The 20,338-nt window shown below is 40.7% G+C and overlaps 1 protein-coding gene across 4 annotated transcripts in view; it reads right to left on the minus strand.

The window, feature by feature from the left end:
* Positions 1-20,338, minus strand: part of CSNK1G1 (casein kinase 1 gamma 1) — a 161,433-nt gene that overhangs the window by 24,599 nt on the left and 116,496 nt on the right. For all 4 annotated transcript variants that reach the window (XM_088839688.1, XM_055437367.2, XM_088839687.1 and 1 more), the window contains exons 7-10: positions 13,248-13,333; positions 11,327-11,411; positions 10,891-11,039; positions 9,864-9,968 (exon numbers count right to left, since the gene is read on the minus strand). In XM_088839688.1, the coding sequence (XP_088695814.1) occupies positions 9,864-9,968; positions 10,891-11,039; positions 11,327-11,411; positions 13,248-13,333 (425 nt within the window). The remainder of the gene's footprint in view (positions 1-9,863; positions 9,969-10,890; positions 11,040-11,326; positions 11,412-13,247; positions 13,334-20,338) is intronic.

The raw sequence follows: 20,338 nt of genomic DNA on the forward strand, positions 1-20,338 counted from the left end.
CAAGCAAACCAGTGGAGGAGATCACTATGTAAACCCTTCATTGGTAAAGATCATTCATGCAACATGTCTATCTAAAAAGCAATCTGGAGAGTCATTCAACAAAACCCATCTCTCTGCATTACTTCAAAGACAAAGGCCCACCAGAAGGAATCTCAAGAGTGGGAATTCCTTGGGGTTAACGCTTTAAAATCTTCAGTTGGGACTGTATTGCCTGCGTGGAAATGCTTGGTTTACTATGTAGTAGGTGAACATGGAAACAAAAAAAAGCAGCAACTGAGCAGAGCATAAATCAAAAGCAGAGCTACAAAAACTAGTTCAGGGAAAACATGTAAGCCTAGTGTACATAGCTGAAACCACCCCTTTGCCTAGGGCAGAGAAAGGGAGTATCTTTGAACAACCACTTGGGAGGGATTCATGGACAGACAGTGGGGAGAATGATACTAATGGGAGGGCAAGAAAGTAGAGTTTGAGAACACCTCAAATAACCACCTCTGTCCACAGCCTGAAAATTATCTCAAATTTCTTTTGGTGATAAAGCAATTTTTCTAAAGCAGAAGGCAGGCAAATATCTTCCTCCTGTTGTAGTGAACAAACCACCAAATCTTATTCTTTATTATATAGTTATTTTGAAAAATTAATTTTGATTCCATCTATAAAATGGATCTCATCCATTTTACTTTATGGCTCCTAAAATACTTTTAAAAGTTGCCTCCCATGTCAATCTTCTAGACTTCAATATATAATCACAGTCTTCAACAGTAATTAACAAAAATAGAGATTAAATAGTACCAAAAGGTAAGTAATAAATATACTAGATTACATTCTGTTTTACCACACTTTCAAAATTTTAATGCAGCATATTAAATATACTGTATTATAAAGCTCATGAAACAGAACTAATTTTCCTACACCAGACAGGGATTGTTACATGCAACCTGTCAGCTGTACCAATAGTGAGTTCCTGTTTGCTACAAACTTGATCAAATATCAGAGATATCAGAACATCATTGATAACAATGTGGAGGGGATTATTTCCAAGCCCAATACTATATAGGCCCATAGAGACAGTGGTATCAATTCTGTGAAGTTCTGGGGAAAAAAATCACAGAAACTATCCTAAAGGTTTGAATTCTCTACTCACATCTTGTTTTATTCTTACTCAAAATAGCATAATACACCTTCTGTATGGAACGATGATTTATCTAGGGAGGATCACTACAGAGTCACCCTCTTCCAAGGAGATGCCTCAAAACACAGAGTGTATACTGACATACAAAGCACTGAACAACGCATACAGACAGAAGAAAACTTTAATGTGTAATAGAGAATTAACAGTGGAGGGGAGGGACTTCCATGGTGGTCTAGTGGATTAAGAACCTACCTATTGGACGTCCCTGGTGGTCCAGTGGTTAAGAACCCACCTGCCAGTGCAGGGGACAAAGGTTTGATCCCTGACCTGGGAAGATTCCATGTGCTGCAGAGTAACTAAGCCTGTGTGCTACACTACTGAGCCCAGGCTCTAGAGTCTGTGAGTTACAGCTGAAGCCTGCACACTTTTGGGCCTGTGAGCCACAACCACTGAGCCCAAGCGCTTCAACGACTGAAGCCTGTGTGCCTAGAGCCTGTGCTCCACAGCAAGCAAGAGAAGCCATCGCAACGAGAAGTCCACGCACTGCAACTACAGAAGATGAAGCCCCACCACAACCAAAAATTAAATTAAATAAAGTATAAACATAAATAAATAATATTAAAAACAACAAAAACAAAAAGAATCTGCCTGCCAATGCAAGGGACATGGGTTTGATCCCTGGTCTAAGACCTAAGATCCCACAAGCCGAGGGGCAACTAGGCCCTGTGCCACAGCTACTAAGCCTGCAGGTGCTGTGCAACAAGAGAAGCCACCACAGTGAGAAGCCACACACTGCAACTAGAGAAAGTCTGTGACCAGCAACAGAGATCCAGCACAGCCACAAATAAATAGACAGACAGATAACTACTCCAGTATGATCCTATTAAAAGAAAAAAGAGAGAGAGAGCAGAGGTGAGCAGCAGAGACTACGTCACTGAAGGGGAGGAGCTAAGAAAAAGGCTATTTCAGTTGTGTACTTGTTTCTCGCAATACCCCCTTGGAGTTTAGGTCCCAGCAGTGAGGAAGGATGGCTCATTCTGCACTGAGCTCTGTGATGGAGGCAGGCAGGGCAAGAGTGCAGTCTCCACACCTGAGCTCCTGCTGGACAATAGGCAGCCAGTCAGGAAATCGCACACGGTCAGAAGTAGGCAAGAGATCTCTGCACAAACACATTTGCCCCTTAAACTAGGAAACGCTGAACCTCACTGAAAACCTGTACTCTGTGAAAGGAAGGGAACTGAGAATTTAACAGCTTCTTCTTCTTTATTTTTTTTTAAGGCTACTGGACTTAAAAAAAGTAATAGTAAAGGAATTCATTTTATGAAGATCTCTGACCACCTACTTAGCAATCCGGCCTAACCTCCCCTTTGGAAAAGCTAAGCTTATGAGAAGCTTCATTCATTAAGCACCACAGCACTAAACCACAGCGTATTTTTCTAAGGCTATATATTCCTTAAGTCAAATGCCTTGGAGTCCAGACACAAACAGAACAAATTCAAATTACTCTTTTATTGGGGCATATCTTCTTCAGAATTTGATATGACCTTCTCTCCCTTAAACTTATGCTGCTCCTATAACAATGAGTAAGTAGGATTTGGGGATTCAGTATTACCAGGGGTAGGACACTGTGTCTAGCAGAATTTAATAATTCTTGATAGCCAACATGACTCTTCAGTTCAGTTCAGTTACTCAGTCGTGTCCAACTCTTTGTAACCCCATGGACTGACATGAGTCAGTTCTTCGTATCAGGTGGCCAAAGTATTGGAGTTTCAGCTTCAGCATTAGTCCTTCCAATGAATATTCAGGACTGATTTCCTTTAGGATAGACTAGTTGGATTTCCTTGCAAGTCCAAGGGACTCTCAAGAGTCTTCTCCAACACCACAGTTCAAATGCATCAATGCTTCAGTGCTCAGTTTTCTTTATAGTCCAACTCTCACATCCACACATGACTAGTGGAAAAACCATAGCTTTAACTAGATGGACCTTTGTTGGCAAAGTAATGTCTCTGCTTTTTAATATGCTGTCTAGGTTGGTCATAGCTTTCCTTCCAAGGAGCAAGGAAGGGTCTTTAAATTTCATGGCTACAGTCACATCTGCAGTAATTTTGGAGCCCCCCAAAACAGTCTTTCACTGTTTCTATTGTTTCCCCATATATTTGCCATTAAGTGAGGAACCGGATGCCATGATCTTAGTTTTCTGAATGTTGAGTTTTAAACCAACTTTGTCACTCTCCTCTTTCACTTTCATCAAGAGGGTCTTTAGTTCTTCACTTTCTGCCATAAGGGTGGTATCATCTGCATATCTGAGGTTATTGATATTTCTCCCGGCAATCTTGACTCCAGCTTGTGCTTCATCCAGCCCAGCGTTCCTCATGATGTACTCTGCATATAAGTTAAATAAGCAGGGTAACAATATGCAGCCTTGACGTACTTCTTTCCCAGTCTGGAACCAGTGTTGTTTCTTGTCCGGTTCTAACTGTTGCTTCCTGATCTGCATACAGATTTCTTAGGAGGCAGGTCAGGAGGTCTGGTAATCCCATCTCTTTAAGAATTTTCCACAGTTTGTTGTGATCCACAGTCAATAAAGCAGTTTTTCTGGAACTCTCTTGCTTTTTCGATGATCCAACAGATGCTGGGAATTTGATCTCTGGTTCCTCTGCCTTTTCTAAAACCAGCTTGAATATCTGGAAGTTCACAGTTCACGTATTGCTGAAGCCTGGCTTGGAGAATTTTGAGCATTACTTTGCTAGCGTGTGAGATGAGTGAAATTGTGCTGTAGTTTGAACATTCCTTGGCACTGCCTTCTTTGGGATTGGAATGAAAACTGACCTTTTCCAGCCCTGTGGCCACTGCTGAGTTCCAAATTTGCTGGCATATTGAGTGCAGCACTTTCACAGCATCATCTTTTAGGATTTGAAATAGCTCAGTTGGAATTCCATCACCTCCACTAGCTTTGTTCGTAGTGATGCTTTCTAAGGCCCACTTGACTTCACATTCCAGGATGTCTGGCGCTAGGTGAGTGATCACACCATCTTATTATCTGGGTCATGAAGGTCTTTTTTGGATAGTTCTTCTGTAACAGATCTGTCCTTCCTAACCTTATTTAGCCCAAGCAGTCCTTCTTCAAACGACTACAGAAAATCTACCAAATAAAAGGGATCTATGGGAGAAAAAGGAAACTATCAAAACTGCTGAACCATAGAAGTATGTATTTGTGTAGCATCTACCTGTGTAAGGATGGTCACAAGCTAAAAGTTCGGAAAGGATGTGTGCTGCTGCACGCACATGCCAGTCAATGCAACATGCTATATTTAGCATGTCGAACAAACACACTGCATAAAACCTTCAACAGTACCACACACTGCACGTTAATAGAAGCTGTCTGGATACTGGCAGGATTTACTTCCTGATCCAATTTCATCAGCAAATCCAAGTGAGCTTTGTCAGGTAGAAACAGGCACAACTATTAAAAGTTTTCATTGTCTTCCTAAAGAATGGTAACGCCGAGTTCTTTAAGGGGAACCTGAGTCATGGCAAGACTGACTGTCTTTGGAACTGGGGAAGGACAAATGCCCAGGGTAAAATTACAGAAGTGACTAACCCGCTGGGACCCCTCTGAAGGGATTTAGCTTTTAAAAATATTTTATTCTGCCCAAACTCAGGATTTAATTACAGTTCTCTAGCTGGGTAAATTAAGGTTCAAAGAAATTGTTCTTAAGCATCTAGTATTAAGGTAGTTTTAAAATACAGATCCAATATAGATGAGTTTAAATGCAGTTCTTTGGCCATCATGGTTAGGATCTATTACTGTATCTAGGAACCAAACAGTATTCAATTCAATATAACTACATTATAGACCAGTGAAGCAAAATTTCTCTAAAAAATTCCCAATGTGATGGAGGAGAACTAACACATTATTCTGAACTTGCTTTGCAGCAAAGCCTGTTGTGTCTTTTTGTCTTTTCAGAAACATTTATTTATTTATTTATGGCTGGGTCTTCGTGGCTGCGCTTGGGCTTTCTCTAGTTGTGGCAGAGAGGGGGATACCTCTCTGTGGTAGCAGGAGGGGGCTATGCTTTGTCATGGTGTGTGGGCTTCTCACTGTGGTTGCTTCTCTTGTTGTGGAGCGAGGGCTCAGGTGCGCAGGCTTCAGGAGCTGTGGCGCCCGGGTTTCGCTGCTCCACAGCATGTGGAATCTTCCCAGACCAGGGATCAAAACTGTGTCCCCTACATTGGCAGGTGAATTCTTAACCATTAGATCACTATGGAAGTCGGTGATGTGTTTCTTTAAACCTTTGAGCAGAGACTCTGTCTAGCCCTACTCTGATGGCCAAACAAGGCAGAATGACTCTTGGTGGAAACAGAAAAAACGAGATGAAAGAAAAAGTTTAAAATTTCTTTTTCTTGGAAATGTAAATAAAAATTTATATTTTAAACAAACATCTGATTTCATCTAAACTTCTCATCTGACAGATTAAAATTCACTTATCATTCAAATAATTATTACTTGAGTGACTACTGTTCCAGACATTCTTTCAGGTGTTAGGGATATAGCAGTGAACAAAACAACAAAAATCTCTGTCCTTACAAGACTCACCATTTGTGGAAGCTGAGGCCCCCAAAATCTTAAATGTCCTATAGCCTAAGTCTCGGGATAAGATAAAAGCAAGTTCTCAGCTCCTCATCCTTCTTCTTCTACTCAAAGTAGATAACTAAACAAAGACTGCTAATCCCAGGCTCACTCCCCTACCACACAACTGATGGGCAGATTTACTCAGAATAAGCAGGCTCTCAGGCATTACCATCAAAGCCATCTCCAAAGATCACTCAGGTTTTCTTCTGAGAGCCATCCTCTCTGCCTGCCATCCACCTTCAGCTGGAAAGCACAGCACCAGCTCTGACTCATCCTTCTCCCTCAACCCTGCTCGACATGTGAGCTCCTAATTCTGACAGATTATTTCCTTGCATTATTTTTCAGTTTTATTTCACTTTCACCACCATAGTCTATATAGACCACCTTTACCTTTCAAGGGAATTTACTGTCTTCACCGGTCTCCATACTGGCTGCTAGGTTATTATCACCTTACAAGTCAAAGATTTCTAAAGCAAAGTTTTGCTCTAATCACTGTTCAGTTTGAAACCCTCTAGTACCTATTCTCTGGAGAAGGCAATGGCAAGCCACTCCAGTATATTGCCTAGAAAATCCCATGGATGGAGGAGCCTGGTAGGCTGCAGTCCGTGGGGTCGCTAAGGGTCGGACACGACTGAGCGACTTCACTTTCACTTTTCACTTTCACACATTGGAGAAGGAAATGGCAACCCACTCCAGTGTTCTTGCCTGGAGAATCCCAGGGACGGGGGAGCCTGGTGGGCTTCCGTCTATGGGGTCACACAGAGTCGGATACGACTGAAGTGACTTAGCAGCAGTAGCAGTACCTATTCTCTATTGAAATTAAATACTAACTCTTCAGCAGCCCCATATTTCAGGAGATTTATCCAGTGGTTCCAAGCTATTTTCCTAGCCTTGTCTCCTTTAGTCACAGAAGATATTTTAGCAAAGTGGAACTAGATAATTCACTGTTGCTCATATTTCCTTTTTGCTTGGAATGCCTCTTTCATTTCCACCCAGTTCTTTCTTTCAAGAGCCTTTCAAGTGCAGCTTCTTTCATCAAATTCTTTGTCATGCTCACACCAGATGAAAAGTCTCCTTCTTCCAATCTCTGGAGATAAGTCATTCATTTTGCCTTGTGTTATAAGTCATCTGGTTACTTGGCTTATCTGTCAGATCTGTTAGGACAAGGACTCCCTACATATTTTGTTATCTCCAGGACATACTTTCTCATAGAAAGTCTTCTGTTAGGTTACTAAGTTAAAATTGCTAAAAAAAAAAAAAAAAAGGTTAGCTATACCTAAAGTAAATACCTTCAATCTCTCTCAAGGAGAGATTTTACTTTCTTCTTTTGTTGATTTCAAAACTTGAAAAGAATTAGTCTTAAAAGAAAAAAAAGCATAAGGAAACAGCCCAAAAGATGGAACAAAAGCAATGAGACCACACACTACGACACAGTGTAAAGGCTGAACAGACACTAGAAATCCATTTACCCACAGTGCACAGTGCAGAGGCAATTTTACCCAGCAAGAATTCAGAATTCTGCTGGAAAGGAGGTAGAAAATGTGCACTGACGTGGGAGATTTCTTAGCAGCCATGGGATATGAAAAACCCTAAAAGAAAAAAAAAAATTGCACAGGCTTTCAAGACTCAACTCTACAAAAAGAAGGTTCCTGCATTGTACATGAGATCTCTTAATTACATATTCTGGTTTAATGACCTTTCACTTAAAAGTACACTGAAATTCACTGTACTTTTTACTCAGACACTAGGTATGAACTCATATTCTATCCTGGCAATGTAGGTTTTCAACCACCTCTTTTACCTATACCTTTAAAATTCATTCAAAAGAGCAACGTTAATTATGAATTCACTGAAGCAGAAATGACAAGGGGAACTAAAAGAAACACATATTCTAAAAACACAAGCAGGCGGATATGTTATGCTTTACTGACTATTTAACATTTTTAAATTTTTTTCATACCTTTACTATTTAAATGTATTTTTCATTATAAGGTAACATAACTTCATTATAGTATAGTTTGGAAAAATATAACCCACAGTACTATAACTTCTAACCATAAGCCTCTTAATAGTTTGGTATTATCTCCTCCAATTGTGGAGAAGGAAATGGCAACCCACTCCAGTATTCTTGCCTGGAGAATCCCAGGGACGGAGGATCCTGGTGGGCTGCTGTCTATGGAGTCACACAGAGTCGGACACGACTGAAGCGACTTAGCAGCAGCCTCCAACTGACTTCCTCATTTTCTTTTCCCCTAAAGGGAATCATGAGGTATTTCTAATTTTGTACTGTGATTTATTTACTATACAACCATAAAACCTTTTCAGGTTGCTACAAGTTTTCCTAAATATTTTTTTAAATGGCTAGACAATATTCCACTGAATAAATGCATTACAATTCATTTTATTACAACCCAGTTTATTTGACAAAAGATTTGAGCAGATCTGTAACCATTCTCTTTTAATTGGATATGTGGCTCATTTCTAAAACTCTGCTAGAAATGGCAGTTTATCTTGAATTGTTTTATTATAATGGATTCTAAGAAGTAAAATTATTCTTTCAGAGAGGTTTATAACTTTATCAAATTACTTTCTAGGGAATTTGTAACAATTTGCAAAGTCAAGAGCAATGTGTAAGAATGTCAGTTGAACTGTGCACTCTACACACTTTTAATTTTTATTATTACGGTTTAAAAAAAAAGCTTTTTTGGCTATACTGGGCAACATGTGGGATCCTAGTTCCCCAACCAGGGACTGAACCTGTGCCCCCTGCATTGGGAGCTCAGAGTCTCAACCAGGGGACCACCAGGAAAGTTCAATATTTTTTAAAAGAGCAGCAGGGAAGAACTGCAGAAGTCAACAGTACTCTGCTGTCAGATCACAAGTTAGTCAAAACAGAATCACTAGCCAAGTACCCTGAATAAAGTCTGTAACTCTAGACCCAACTAGTAGACACAGTTTGCTAAATCTCATCTTTTTTGCCAACCTACTCTCTCCTTTATCCACTAATACGTAGAGTTCTTTCCTTTATATGCTTTTTCTTACCCCCAGAACGCCACACCTTTTGCCAAAAGCGTGTACTCAGTGGTGAGCCTATCTGCACCTGTACGTCACTGTGTGCACGTATGCATGTGTATATACCTCAGTATAGTACTTTTTTGTTTTTTTTGTTTTGTTTTGGAGGGGGCACCTGGATTCTACATACTATTTTTAACCTACAACTTTCACACGTACATCTGGGAGAGAAGTGATTTTGCATTTTACTGTAAAAATGTCTGTGAATATAAAACAGTGAAGTCAGGGATAAAGGTAAACAAGCTAATTTGATAGGTGATAATGACTAGTGCGTGTATCTGTTTATTATTCAGTGCTTCTTTATTTATTGAGGTACTGATTTTTCTCTTAACAATATATATGTCATAAGGATTTATCATATTTACTTCCCAAACACTTACCCCGTTAATGCTGTCAAATTTGATTTTTTTTTTTTTTTGGTGTGTTTGCCTCCTCTGTCTTTAGGTTAAGAAAAACCTCTCACTTAACCACTAATTTCCCAAACCACGAACACTGAAGGACAGATGACACTGCCTTCTCTGGAATGGCCTAAAGCAAAGCTGTGTCTTCACTACAGGCCCAGATCCTGGCAGGCTACAAAATTAACCTGGACACAAGGTCAGAGGTAGGGCAGAGGTGCCAGTTCATACCTACATCAGCTGGAAATCCAAATTACCCACCCTTCTTAATCACCAAGGGAAAACCAGCTGGGGTGAGAGCTCCATACTGGACTACAGATGGGAACCAAGGTGGGTTACCTGGCTATCCATCCAGTGTCTTTGGAACTGTGGCAAACTGTCCCTTTCAGCCGACAGATTCTGACAGGACCAGCTTCTCTAGTGTGGATACTTCAGGTAAGACATGTGGCCACACCTCAGTGGCCTCACACAGCCGTGAGGGGTGCTAGAATGCTGCACCACAGCTGTGAGTAACGGGAGCCCTTTGTCTTTCATTTCAGTGCATACACTCAAGCAGAGAAGCTAAAGAGTGGGTTTTACTATTAGTCATGAAGAAGTGGGATTTCTGAAATAATAAAGGTCCAACACGTACCTGATTTCGTAGAGGCTGTTGTGATGGCCGATCCCTGTGTGTGTGGCTTTCTCGAGTTATGGCAGATGCACCAGAATCTACATGAACTGACCCTACTGGAGTGGGCTGGAAAAATGTAACAAAAAGTCAATTGGGGAAAATAGGTCCAACTTAATACTCTGCAAAGGACAGCATCATTCTAATTCTAACAGAATAGTAGTCATTATTATTACTATTATCATTACACCAAGACCAATTTCAAATCTTGCCTTCTCAGTTTGCTTATCTACAAAAGGGAGAGAGTTTGGTCCTTTACAGTTCATTGGAGAGGAGCACGTCTTCGAAAAAAGTAAGAACATCCCACAATGACGACTGTTAGCATTCCCTCAAGTCCCTGGACCGTAGACTGTAACAGCAAATTCAGAAGTTTCCTCAGGCACTGGGCTCCAGTCCGACATAAGTCAGGTACCTTAACAGCTTATGGAGTACCAGCTCCTGGATCATTCAAACTAAATTTCTTCTTAAAAACTGACTCGGGACTTGTCTGGTGCTTAAGAATCTGCATGTCAATTCAGGGGACACGGGCTCAATCCCTGGTCTGGGAACTAAGGTCCCACATACCGTGGGGCAACTAAGTCCTTGCACCACAACTGTGAGCCCGTGTGCCCTAAAGCTCATGCTTCACAACAAGAAAAGTCACTGCAATCAGACGCCCGTGCATCGCAATGGAGAGTAGCTCCCGCTCTCCACAACTAGAGAAAGCCTGAACACAGCAAGAAGACCCAGCACAGCCAAAAATAAATAAAGAATTTTTTAAAACCTTACTTAAATTCTGGTATCTTAGGTCACAGTGGTCATAATCTTAAAAACACAGCAGGAGTAACTCCTTTACTGCTCTAGTGAGAGCAATCTATGGCATCACCCTGAAAAGGCTGGTAAATGGAAAGTCTACAAAGGAATGCTTTTTTCCCACAGATGTAGGCAGAAAGTCTGGCAAGGGGTGAGACAGTGCTGGTCTGAGGGGAGAGGGGAGAAAGAAGATACTTACAATAGGCCTCCCAACCCAATCATACGCGGAGTCAAAGGTGTAGCCTTTCCTTTCAAAGAGGTCTGTGAAGAGCGTCCGTAAATACTCATAGTCAGGTTTTTCAAAGAAGTCTAATCGCCTGACATATCGCAGGTAGGTTGCCATCTCCTCTGTTAGGAAAGAGGTTAAAGGCCATGCTTGTTAGCTGAATGCTTCCCGTACAGAGAAGCTCTGGACCAGGCAAGGAGTACCTGCACAGACTATATTTGCCACTGATGTGTTTTTTGTTTTATGGACCAAATCAAAGTGATAAAAATCTATCTTGATTTAAATAACAATAAGAGGAAACGTAAATTTTTTGGAGAGGACCCTTATCTAGAGATACTAAGTAAGACATGGTTTCCACCTCCTTCAAGGCTCCAGTAGAACTGGCTGGAGGGTCCTGGTGGCATCCTACCTGGGAAGTTTTCACAGAGAGCTTCAATGGGAGTATTCCTTTTGGTGTCACCAATTTTTTGATATCTTTCTTTTAAGGTATCAGCCTGTAGAGAATAAAGAGAAAAAAAGTTACTTGGACAGAGGTGCTAAGTATGGGAGGTCCAATATGTCTGGGGACATTATGACTGTTTCACTCAAACTGTCAGGGTTTATTAGATCATCTCAAGTTTTTTTCTAATACTGACAAATAAGAAATGTACTAGAGATGATACATTTAGACATGCACAGAACATCTGCTGTTCTGGAAAGCTTTACTGGTAATATATTTAGTAGTCTCAGATGAACACCATCAAATGTAATGGCACGAGGGACTAAGATAAGAAAATAAATTCAAAACTGTAACAGCTTAGTAATGTCCTATGGCCACTAGGGTTCAAAAGCGATTCAACCTTCTCATTCTTCGATCAGCTCTAGATAAGATTAAAAATACTGCTAATCTACATGAGTGTACCTATGGCTGATTCCTGTTGATGTATGACAGAAAGCCAAAAAATTCTGTAAAGTGATTACCTTCAAAAAAAAAAAAAAAAAGGAAAAAAATCTTGCTAATCCAAATGGGGGCAAGTAGATAGAAAACGTTAGCTATGATACAGGTATGGCTAACAGACAGGCTTGCTATATGTCAGTGGCTCAAAGTAGCCAAGTCTGGCTTGCTTACGACTGCACACAGAGGGCTTGTGGAGCGTGGACCAATAATGTGGTCTCAAGGGATCTGCATGGGGTCTACCTAGCCTGCTGACCCCAGCTTTAAGCAATTATGTTTTGAAGTTATGCTGGGGACATTTTAAATCTACAACTACCCTAAAATGATTCATGGGTCATGAGAAAATTTCAAGCAATTAATAATACAAGAATGTATTGCTTGGCTGTATGATGAGCAGATAGGATGTGAAACTATTTGACACCTGTCAATATCAATGAGAAGGTATGCAACTAGGAGAACACCATGGAAGAGATGTTAGGAGAGGAATTTAAAGGGAAAGAAAGAAAATCCTCCCAAAGGAAAGGGATAAAAGCCTCACTTATCAGCACCAATGTCCAAGAGAGCACAGCAAAATGAATCCTTCAGGCCTCTGGGAGGGAGGGAGGGACTGTATGGTACCCAAAGCTACTGATAAAGTTTCTTTCCATACTAACGTGTTGAAGTAAATTACAACTCAAACAAGTCCTGCATTTAGCTATCTAATGGGTCTTAGAATGGGTAAGAGGCTCACCATTTCGTCCAAGCAGCTAGAGGCACAGGGTAATCATTACAATGGTTGTAACTATAATTAATAGCAAATGCTGACACAAATGCACTGTATTGACAGCTACCTAAGGAAGGGTATTTAAACTACACATTTTACAAGGAACAGCTATTGTATGCATAGGTATTTATTCAATAAAACACTTGAACAGCAATATTAAACCTGGAGTTTTGTTTAGGTCAGGTGGGTTCTTGGCCTATGCAGGACCAACACGTATTTCCCAGTTCCTATTATGGGTACACCTAACCCTGCTGGCCTTGCGGTAAAATGTGTAGAAGTTGCTGTCATCAATCTATTCCATAAATTCCCCAACGCACTGGGAACACTATTCCTGCTACAGTGGTAGTGAAGAAGGAATATCAACACAGCAGCACTGGCAAGGCTGGGAGGGGATGAGGGAAGAAATTACAAACACAAGGAAGAAGGATTCAGAAGGGGAAGAAGAAAAATGTGGGGAAAACAGAGCTTCCCAAGCCCAGGTGAGTATTTACATTAAAGACTAATGTAGTTCCTGCCTCGCATCTCTGGAGCCGATCATCCCCTCTGTGCTTCTCATAGCATCAAGTCAGCCACCCCTCTCATTATCAGCTAAGTATTTCAGCAAAGCCCTCCACTAAGCACTTTCAAGGATACCTTGAGTCCTTGCCAGGGAAGGCTGCCTCGAAGGAAATACATGAACATATGGCCCAGGGCTTCCAAATCATCGCGCCGGCTCTGCTCTAAAAGGGAAGACAGATCACACGTTATGTTTGCAGTTATTAAAGCAGAAAGGGGTGCAAACCCAAGTAATCCCTTCAAAAACCTGTCTGCTCTGGAAAGGCTCTGCTTACTAATCCTCTGTATGTCTAAATCAGGGGTGGTATTTTAGATCAAAACCAAAAACAGCGTGTACTTCCTTTGCTTAGATCTGTTCCTGGCAAGTAAATACCAAGTGAAAAGAGCAAGTCTAAACTAAAACCCAGTCCAAATCACTGAACAGTGAGTACTACTCACTCGATGCTGTCACCTTCCTGAAAGTAAGAAATAACAAATGTTATTTCTAGTGCATGGGCTACAACTGCTCTTTGGTTACCATTGTGAAAAGTGAGCAGCAGATGGAGTAGCTGCAGCTGTTAAAACAGTCCATTCTGGCTAGGCCTGCAAAGACATAAGCTGCAGAATGCCTAGCATACGTGTGTGTGTGTTTTAGTCGCTCTGTCATGTCTGACTCTTTGCAACCCCACGAACTGTAGTTCACCAGGTTCCTCTGTCCATGGGATTTCCCAGGCAAGAATACTGAAGTGGGTCATCATTCCCTTCTCCAGGGGATCTTCCCAACCCAGGAATCAAAACCAGGTCTCTCACATTGCAGGCAGATTCTCTACTATCTGAGCCACCAGAGAAGCTCAGCATACATGCCTAGTGTTTTTTATTCATTTGACACTTAAAATGTAGTTTAATGTAAGTGATCATCAAGGTATACTCCTTAGCTCCATTCCATTTGCACCACAGCCACCTTAAGAAAGACCTAAAATGTATTACTAAGGTGCCCTTTATGGGCACATAAACCAGTATCCTTGCATTCAGGGAGCTTACAATGTAAAACAAGGTGCTGGATTTTGCTTTCTTTTCTTTAAATTGGGAAGATAAGGATGATAGAGAACTGCAGAATAGTTAATTTAAAAACTGTAACTACATCTCAGAAAACATCCTATACATTCCTTGGCTGTCAGGCAACAGAAGTAGCATATTCTTCCACTTTTAATTTGCCAATTATAATTCATCTCAGACATTTTATGTGTTTATTTTTCAGAATCAAGTCTGGGGCTTCATCAAAAGAAGTGACAGATGTAAAAATAAGGGGCTACCTTCAACATGACTTTTGTCTTCTTTGTGTAGAAAGTAAAACCCAACAGAATCAGGGAGGCAGGAAAAGCTTCTCAGGTAATTCAAAATACAAAAGCACAATACTTTAACTGCCGCCTCTATCACAGGAAATTTTCATGGAAAAGAGCAAATAGTACTCTACAGTGTAGATGAAAAAAGAAAAGGCAACTTTCTAGATTGTACTTTGAAGGAGGTTTTTGCAAATAAGGTCACTTAATGGGAAGGGGCAGCACCCTGACAAGAGATATAAGTAAAATAAAGTGGAGTTGATACACAGCAATTGAAATAATCCTTAAAAGAACGAAGACAAACAGCAAGGCCACCAGAAGCTTCTGACTACAGATTTGGTTAACAGATTCTGTTAATAGAACCTGAAGATACACAAAGAAAGAAAGAACAAGCAGGGTGAATTGGGGCCTCCCACAAAGCAGGGCAGACAGAGAAACCACACCCTGCAGGTTCTCACACTGTACCAAACCTATTCACTGCCTCTCTATTTTTACATCTACTTCCTGTAAGGAGGCCCCCTTAATAAAAAAAAAAAATCCAGGGACAAATGGTTGTATTTTAGCTGGCTGAGCACTAGAGGGCGAAACTCCCCACATTTTGAGTAATTGTTCAGACTACAGAAATAAGCCCAACTTTTCTTCACAGCAAAACCCACTATAAAATGAAATTAAAAAAAAAAATTAACCCCCCTAAAATATACTAAACACATTTAAACTCACCAGAATGAGTAATAAAGTAACTTTTCAAATACTGAAAATCACGAAAAGAAAAGTTGTGGGACATGGGATGTTAAGAAAAACAATGGTTCCTAAGTCAGGTTATCTAGGTCTTGGCCTATTCCTTTCCACTAATTTATTAATCTATGCAAAATCAAGCAGGGCCAAGTCACCTTTTGGGCCTCAATTTCCTCATCTGAAAACAAAATGATTGATTTAGATACTATGAACGTCATTTTCCACCTCTAAAATTCAAAGATAATCTACAATAATTTAAACCATCATGTTTGTACTTAGTTGCATCTGACTCTTTGCAACCCCGTGGACTGTAACCCACCAGCTTTCTCTGTCCATGGGATTTCTCAGGCAAGAATACCGGAGTGGGTTGCCATTTCCTCCTTCAGGGAATCTTCCCAACCTAGGGATCGAACCCATGGCTCCTGCATTGGCAGGTGGATTCTTTATGACGGAGCCATCTGGGAAGCCCCAATTTAAATCATAAACATCTTTTAAAAAATGAGAATGAAAAACAGAGCCAGGCTTTATTTCCATATTTCTTTGAACACTCCACATTTGTTAAATTCAGTATTTCCCGATGCCCTTATTTTTTCATGAAGGTTATTTTTATTTTCAAAGAAGGAAGGTTTCAATATCAGTGAGAACAGGACGACACAAATTCATCCACATCATAAAGGCTTCATCCATATCATAAAAGGCCACCCAAGACGGACGGGTCATGGTGGAGAGTTCTGACAAAATGTGGTCCACTGGAGAAGGGAATGGCAAACCACTTCAGTACTCTTGCCTTGAGAACCCCATGAACAGCATGAAAAGGCAAAAAGATAGGACACTGAAAGATGAACTCCCCAGGTCGGTAGATGCCCAATATGATACCAGAGATCAGTGGAGAAATAACTCCAGAAAGAATGAAGAGACGGAGCCAAAGCAAAAACAACACCCAGTTGTGGATGTGACTGGTGATGGAAGTAAAGTCTGATGTTGTAAAGAGCAATATTGCATAGAAACTTGGAATGTTAAGTCCATGAATCAAGGCAAACTGGAAGTGGTCAAACAGGAGATGGCAAGAGTGAACATCAACATTTTAGGAAACAGCGAACTAAAATGGACTGGATTGGATGAATTTAACTCAGACTGACCATTATATCTACTACTGTGGGCAACAATCCCTTAGAAGAAATGGAGTAGCCATTATAGTCAACAAAAGAGTCTGAAATGCAGTACTTGGATGCAATCTCAAAAATGACAGAATGATCTCTGTTCGTTTCCAAGGTAAACCATTCAATATCACAATAATCCAAGTCTATGCCCTGACCGGTAATGCTGAAGAAGCTGAACAGTTCTATGAAGACCTACAAGACCTTCTAGAACTAACACCCAAAAAAGATGTCCTTTTCATTATAGGGGACTGGAATGCAAAAGTAGGAAGTCAAGAAATACCTGGAGTAACAGGCAAATTTGGCCTTGGAGTACAGAATGAAGCAGGGCACAGGCTAATAAACTTCTGCCAAGAGAAAGCACTGGTCATAGCAAATACCCTCTTCCAACAACACAAGAGAAAACTCTACACATGGGCATCACCAGATAGTCAATACCAAAATCAGATTGCTTATATTCTTTGCAGCCAAAGATGGAGACGCTCTGTACAGTCAGTGAAAACAAGACCAGGAGCTGACTGTGGCACAGACCATGAACTTATTGCCAAATTCAGACTTAAACTGAAGAAGGTAGGGAAAACCACTAGACCATTCAGGTATGACCTAAATCAAATTCCTTATGATTATACAGTGGAAGTGAGAAATAGATTTAAGGGACTAGATCTGATAGAGTGCCTGATGAACTATGGATGGAGGTTCGTGACATTATACAGGAGACAGGGAGCAAGACGATCCCCAAGGAAAAGAAATGCAGAAAGGCAAAATGGTTGTCTGAGGAGGCCTTACAAACAGCTGTGAACAGAAGAGAAGTGAAAGGCAAAGGAGAAAAGGAAAGATATAACCATTTGAATGCAGATTTCCAAAGAATAGCAAGGAGAGACAAGAAAGCCTTCCTCAGTGATCAGTGCAAAGAAATAGAGGAAAACAACAGAATGGGAAAGACTAGAGATCTCTTCAAGAAAATCAGAGATACCGAGGGAACATTTCATGCAAAGATGGGCACAATAAAGGACAGAAATGGTATGGACCTAACAGAAGCAGAAGATATTAAGAAGAGGTGGCAAGAATACACAGAACTATACAAAAAGGATCTTCATGACCCAGATAACCACGATGGTGTGATCACTCACCTAGAGACAGACATCCTGGAATGCAAAGTCAAGTGGGCCTTAGGAAACATCACTGTGAACAAAGCTAGTGGAAGTGATGGAATTCCAGTTGAGCTATTTCGAATCCTAAAAGATGATGCTGTGAAAATGCTGCACTCAGTATGCCAGCAAATTTGGAAAACTCAGCAGTGGCCACAGGACTGGAGAAGGTCAGTGTTCATTCCAATCCCTAAGAAAGGCAATGCCACAGAATACTCAAACTACTGCACAATTGTACTCATCTCAACGCTAGTAAAATAATGCTCAAAATTCTCCAAGTCAGGCTTCAACAGTACGTGAACCATGAACTTCCAGATGTTTAAGCTAGATTTAGAAAAGGCAGAGGAACCAGAGATCAAATTGCCAACATATGCTGGATCGGCGAAAAAGCACCAGAGTTTCAGAAAAACATCTGCTTCATTGACTATGCCAAAGCCTTTGACTGTGTGGACCACACAAACTGTGGAAAATTCTTAAAGAGATGGGAATATCAGACCAACTGACCTGCCTCCTGAGAAATCTGTATGCAGGTCAGGAAGCAACAGTCAGAACTGGATATGGAACAGCAGACTGGTTCCAAATCGGGAAAGGAATACGTCAAGGCTTTATACTGTCACCCTGCTTATTTAACTTATATGCAGAGTACATCATGCGAAACGTGAGGCTAGATGAGGCACAAGCTGTAGTCAAGATTGCAGGAGAAATATCAATAACCTCAGATATGCAGTTGACACCACCCTTGTGGCAGAAAGTGAAGAAGAACTAAAGAGCCTCTTGATGAGTGAAAAAGTTGGCTTAAAACTCAATATTCAGAAAACTAAGATCATGTTATCTGGTCCCATCACTTTATAGCAAATAGATGGAGAAACAGTGAGAGATTTTATTTATGGGGGGCTCCAAAATCACTGCGGATGGTGACTGCAGCCATGAAATTAAAAGACGCTTGCTCCTTGAAAGAAAAGTTATGACCAACCTAGACTGCATATTAAAAAGCAGAGAAATTACTTTGCCAACAAAGGTCCATCTAGTCAAGGCTATGGTTTTTCCAGTGGTCATGTATGGATGTGAGAGTTGGACTACAAAGAAAAATGAGCGCCGAAGAATTGATGCTTTTGAACTGTGGTGTTGGAGAAGACTCTTGAGAGTCCCTTGGATTGCAAGGAGATCCAACCAGCCCATCCTAAAGGAAATCAGTCCGGAATATTCATTGGAAGGACCGATGCTGAAGCTGAAACTCCAATACTTTGGCCCCCTGATGCGAAGAGCTGACTCATTTGAAAAGACCCTGATGCTGGGAAAGATTGAAGGTGGGAGGAGAAGGGGATGACAGAGGATGAGATGGTTGGATGGCATCACCAACTCAATGGTCATGAGTTTGAGTAAATTCTGGCAGTTGGCGATGGACAGAGAGGCCTGGCGTGCTGCAGTCCATGGGGTCACAAAGAGTTGGACACAACTGAGTGACTGAGCTGAACTGAACTGATAAAGGGTGTCTTTCAACCAGTCAGAAAGATGTGCCTCGTTTACCTGCATTGCATGCTTGATTTTAGGTCAAATATATTTCGTTGAAGGAAAGGAGCCAGGTGACTCAGTGCCCTCACCCTAACTTCAAATATTAAGGAATATAAAATGGGCAGGTTTAATCAGTGGGAAGGTGACTAATCTAAAGTAGTAAATGTCAGGTTTACTGCTTCCCTTGTTTTGTGTCCTCGCAAAATTAATAAGCAATTCTCTTCAGTTCAATTTGAAAAGATACACTTCTTTTTCCCATTACAACATATAAGAAGCTACACATTTGAAAACCAATAGGATTAGAGTTCCTGCAGAAACCTCTCTGAGTTTGAGACCATGGCCAGAGAGTTTAAAGGGCATGTGGCAACCACCTATACGTATTCTCTATAATGGGGACATTATAGATAAACATGGTGACAGGCTGGATCTGACCTGAAAAAAACCCTGCAACTCAGGAAGTCCACATGTGGAGCTAAACTCAAAAATTCCAGCAGAAATAGCTACACCAAGAGATAAAGGAACCCAATCTGATGACAGGAGATGCTTAAAACATATTTTGTTGAATAAATGGTAACTACCATTACACAGTCTTTAGTATAATTAAGCAATATCCTAAACAGTTTATATGCTTTATCTCACAGAACACTATGCTATAAGGTACTATTAATATAAACATTTCAAGGCAGATGAGATAACTGATGGTGACAGAGGAAGGTTATTGGCCCATACAAGTTTATTTTAAAGAGCCTGAATTTACAACCCCTTTTCTTAACTATTACATTGTACCTTAAACAAACAACACTGAATATACATTTCTTATCTGTTCTTGCTTTTCCTGATAAGAATAATAAAATCAGAACACAAATCCTGAGCCCAGGAAGCAGACATCAGAACAACTTCTAGACTATGGGTTAAACCAAACGATCATGACTTTACTATGTACCACAGTATCTCTCTTTGTGAAAAGGAAGGAAGAAGGGAATTCTGAGCACTCTGCAACAGAACCGTGTTACATATGTTATCACTCATTCAACCAGCAACACATCCTTGTGAAATACTACTCTAGTTTTACAGGTCAGTTTCAGGGACAAGTTTTGGACAAGTTTGATACTTGTCCAATGTGTCACCAATAAAAAGTGGCAGAAAACCTTCCAGTCTAATTTTAAACTCTTATATTTAGTTAAGTGAGAATATCCAGGTAGTTACCAAAACAATCCTGACAGCATTCATTTCAGCTTAGGTTGTATCACACCACTTGGTAATGTCATTTTTATTCTTCACTAGCATCCTCACATGAA

This window comes from Moschus berezovskii, chromosome 9, assembly GCF_049115385.1.
Source record: "Moschus berezovskii isolate FMDL1 chromosome 9, NW_MosBer_1.0, whole genome shotgun sequence".
In the NCBI taxonomy this organism is placed as follows: domain Eukaryota; kingdom Metazoa; phylum Chordata; class Mammalia; order Artiodactyla; family Moschidae; genus Moschus; species Moschus berezovskii.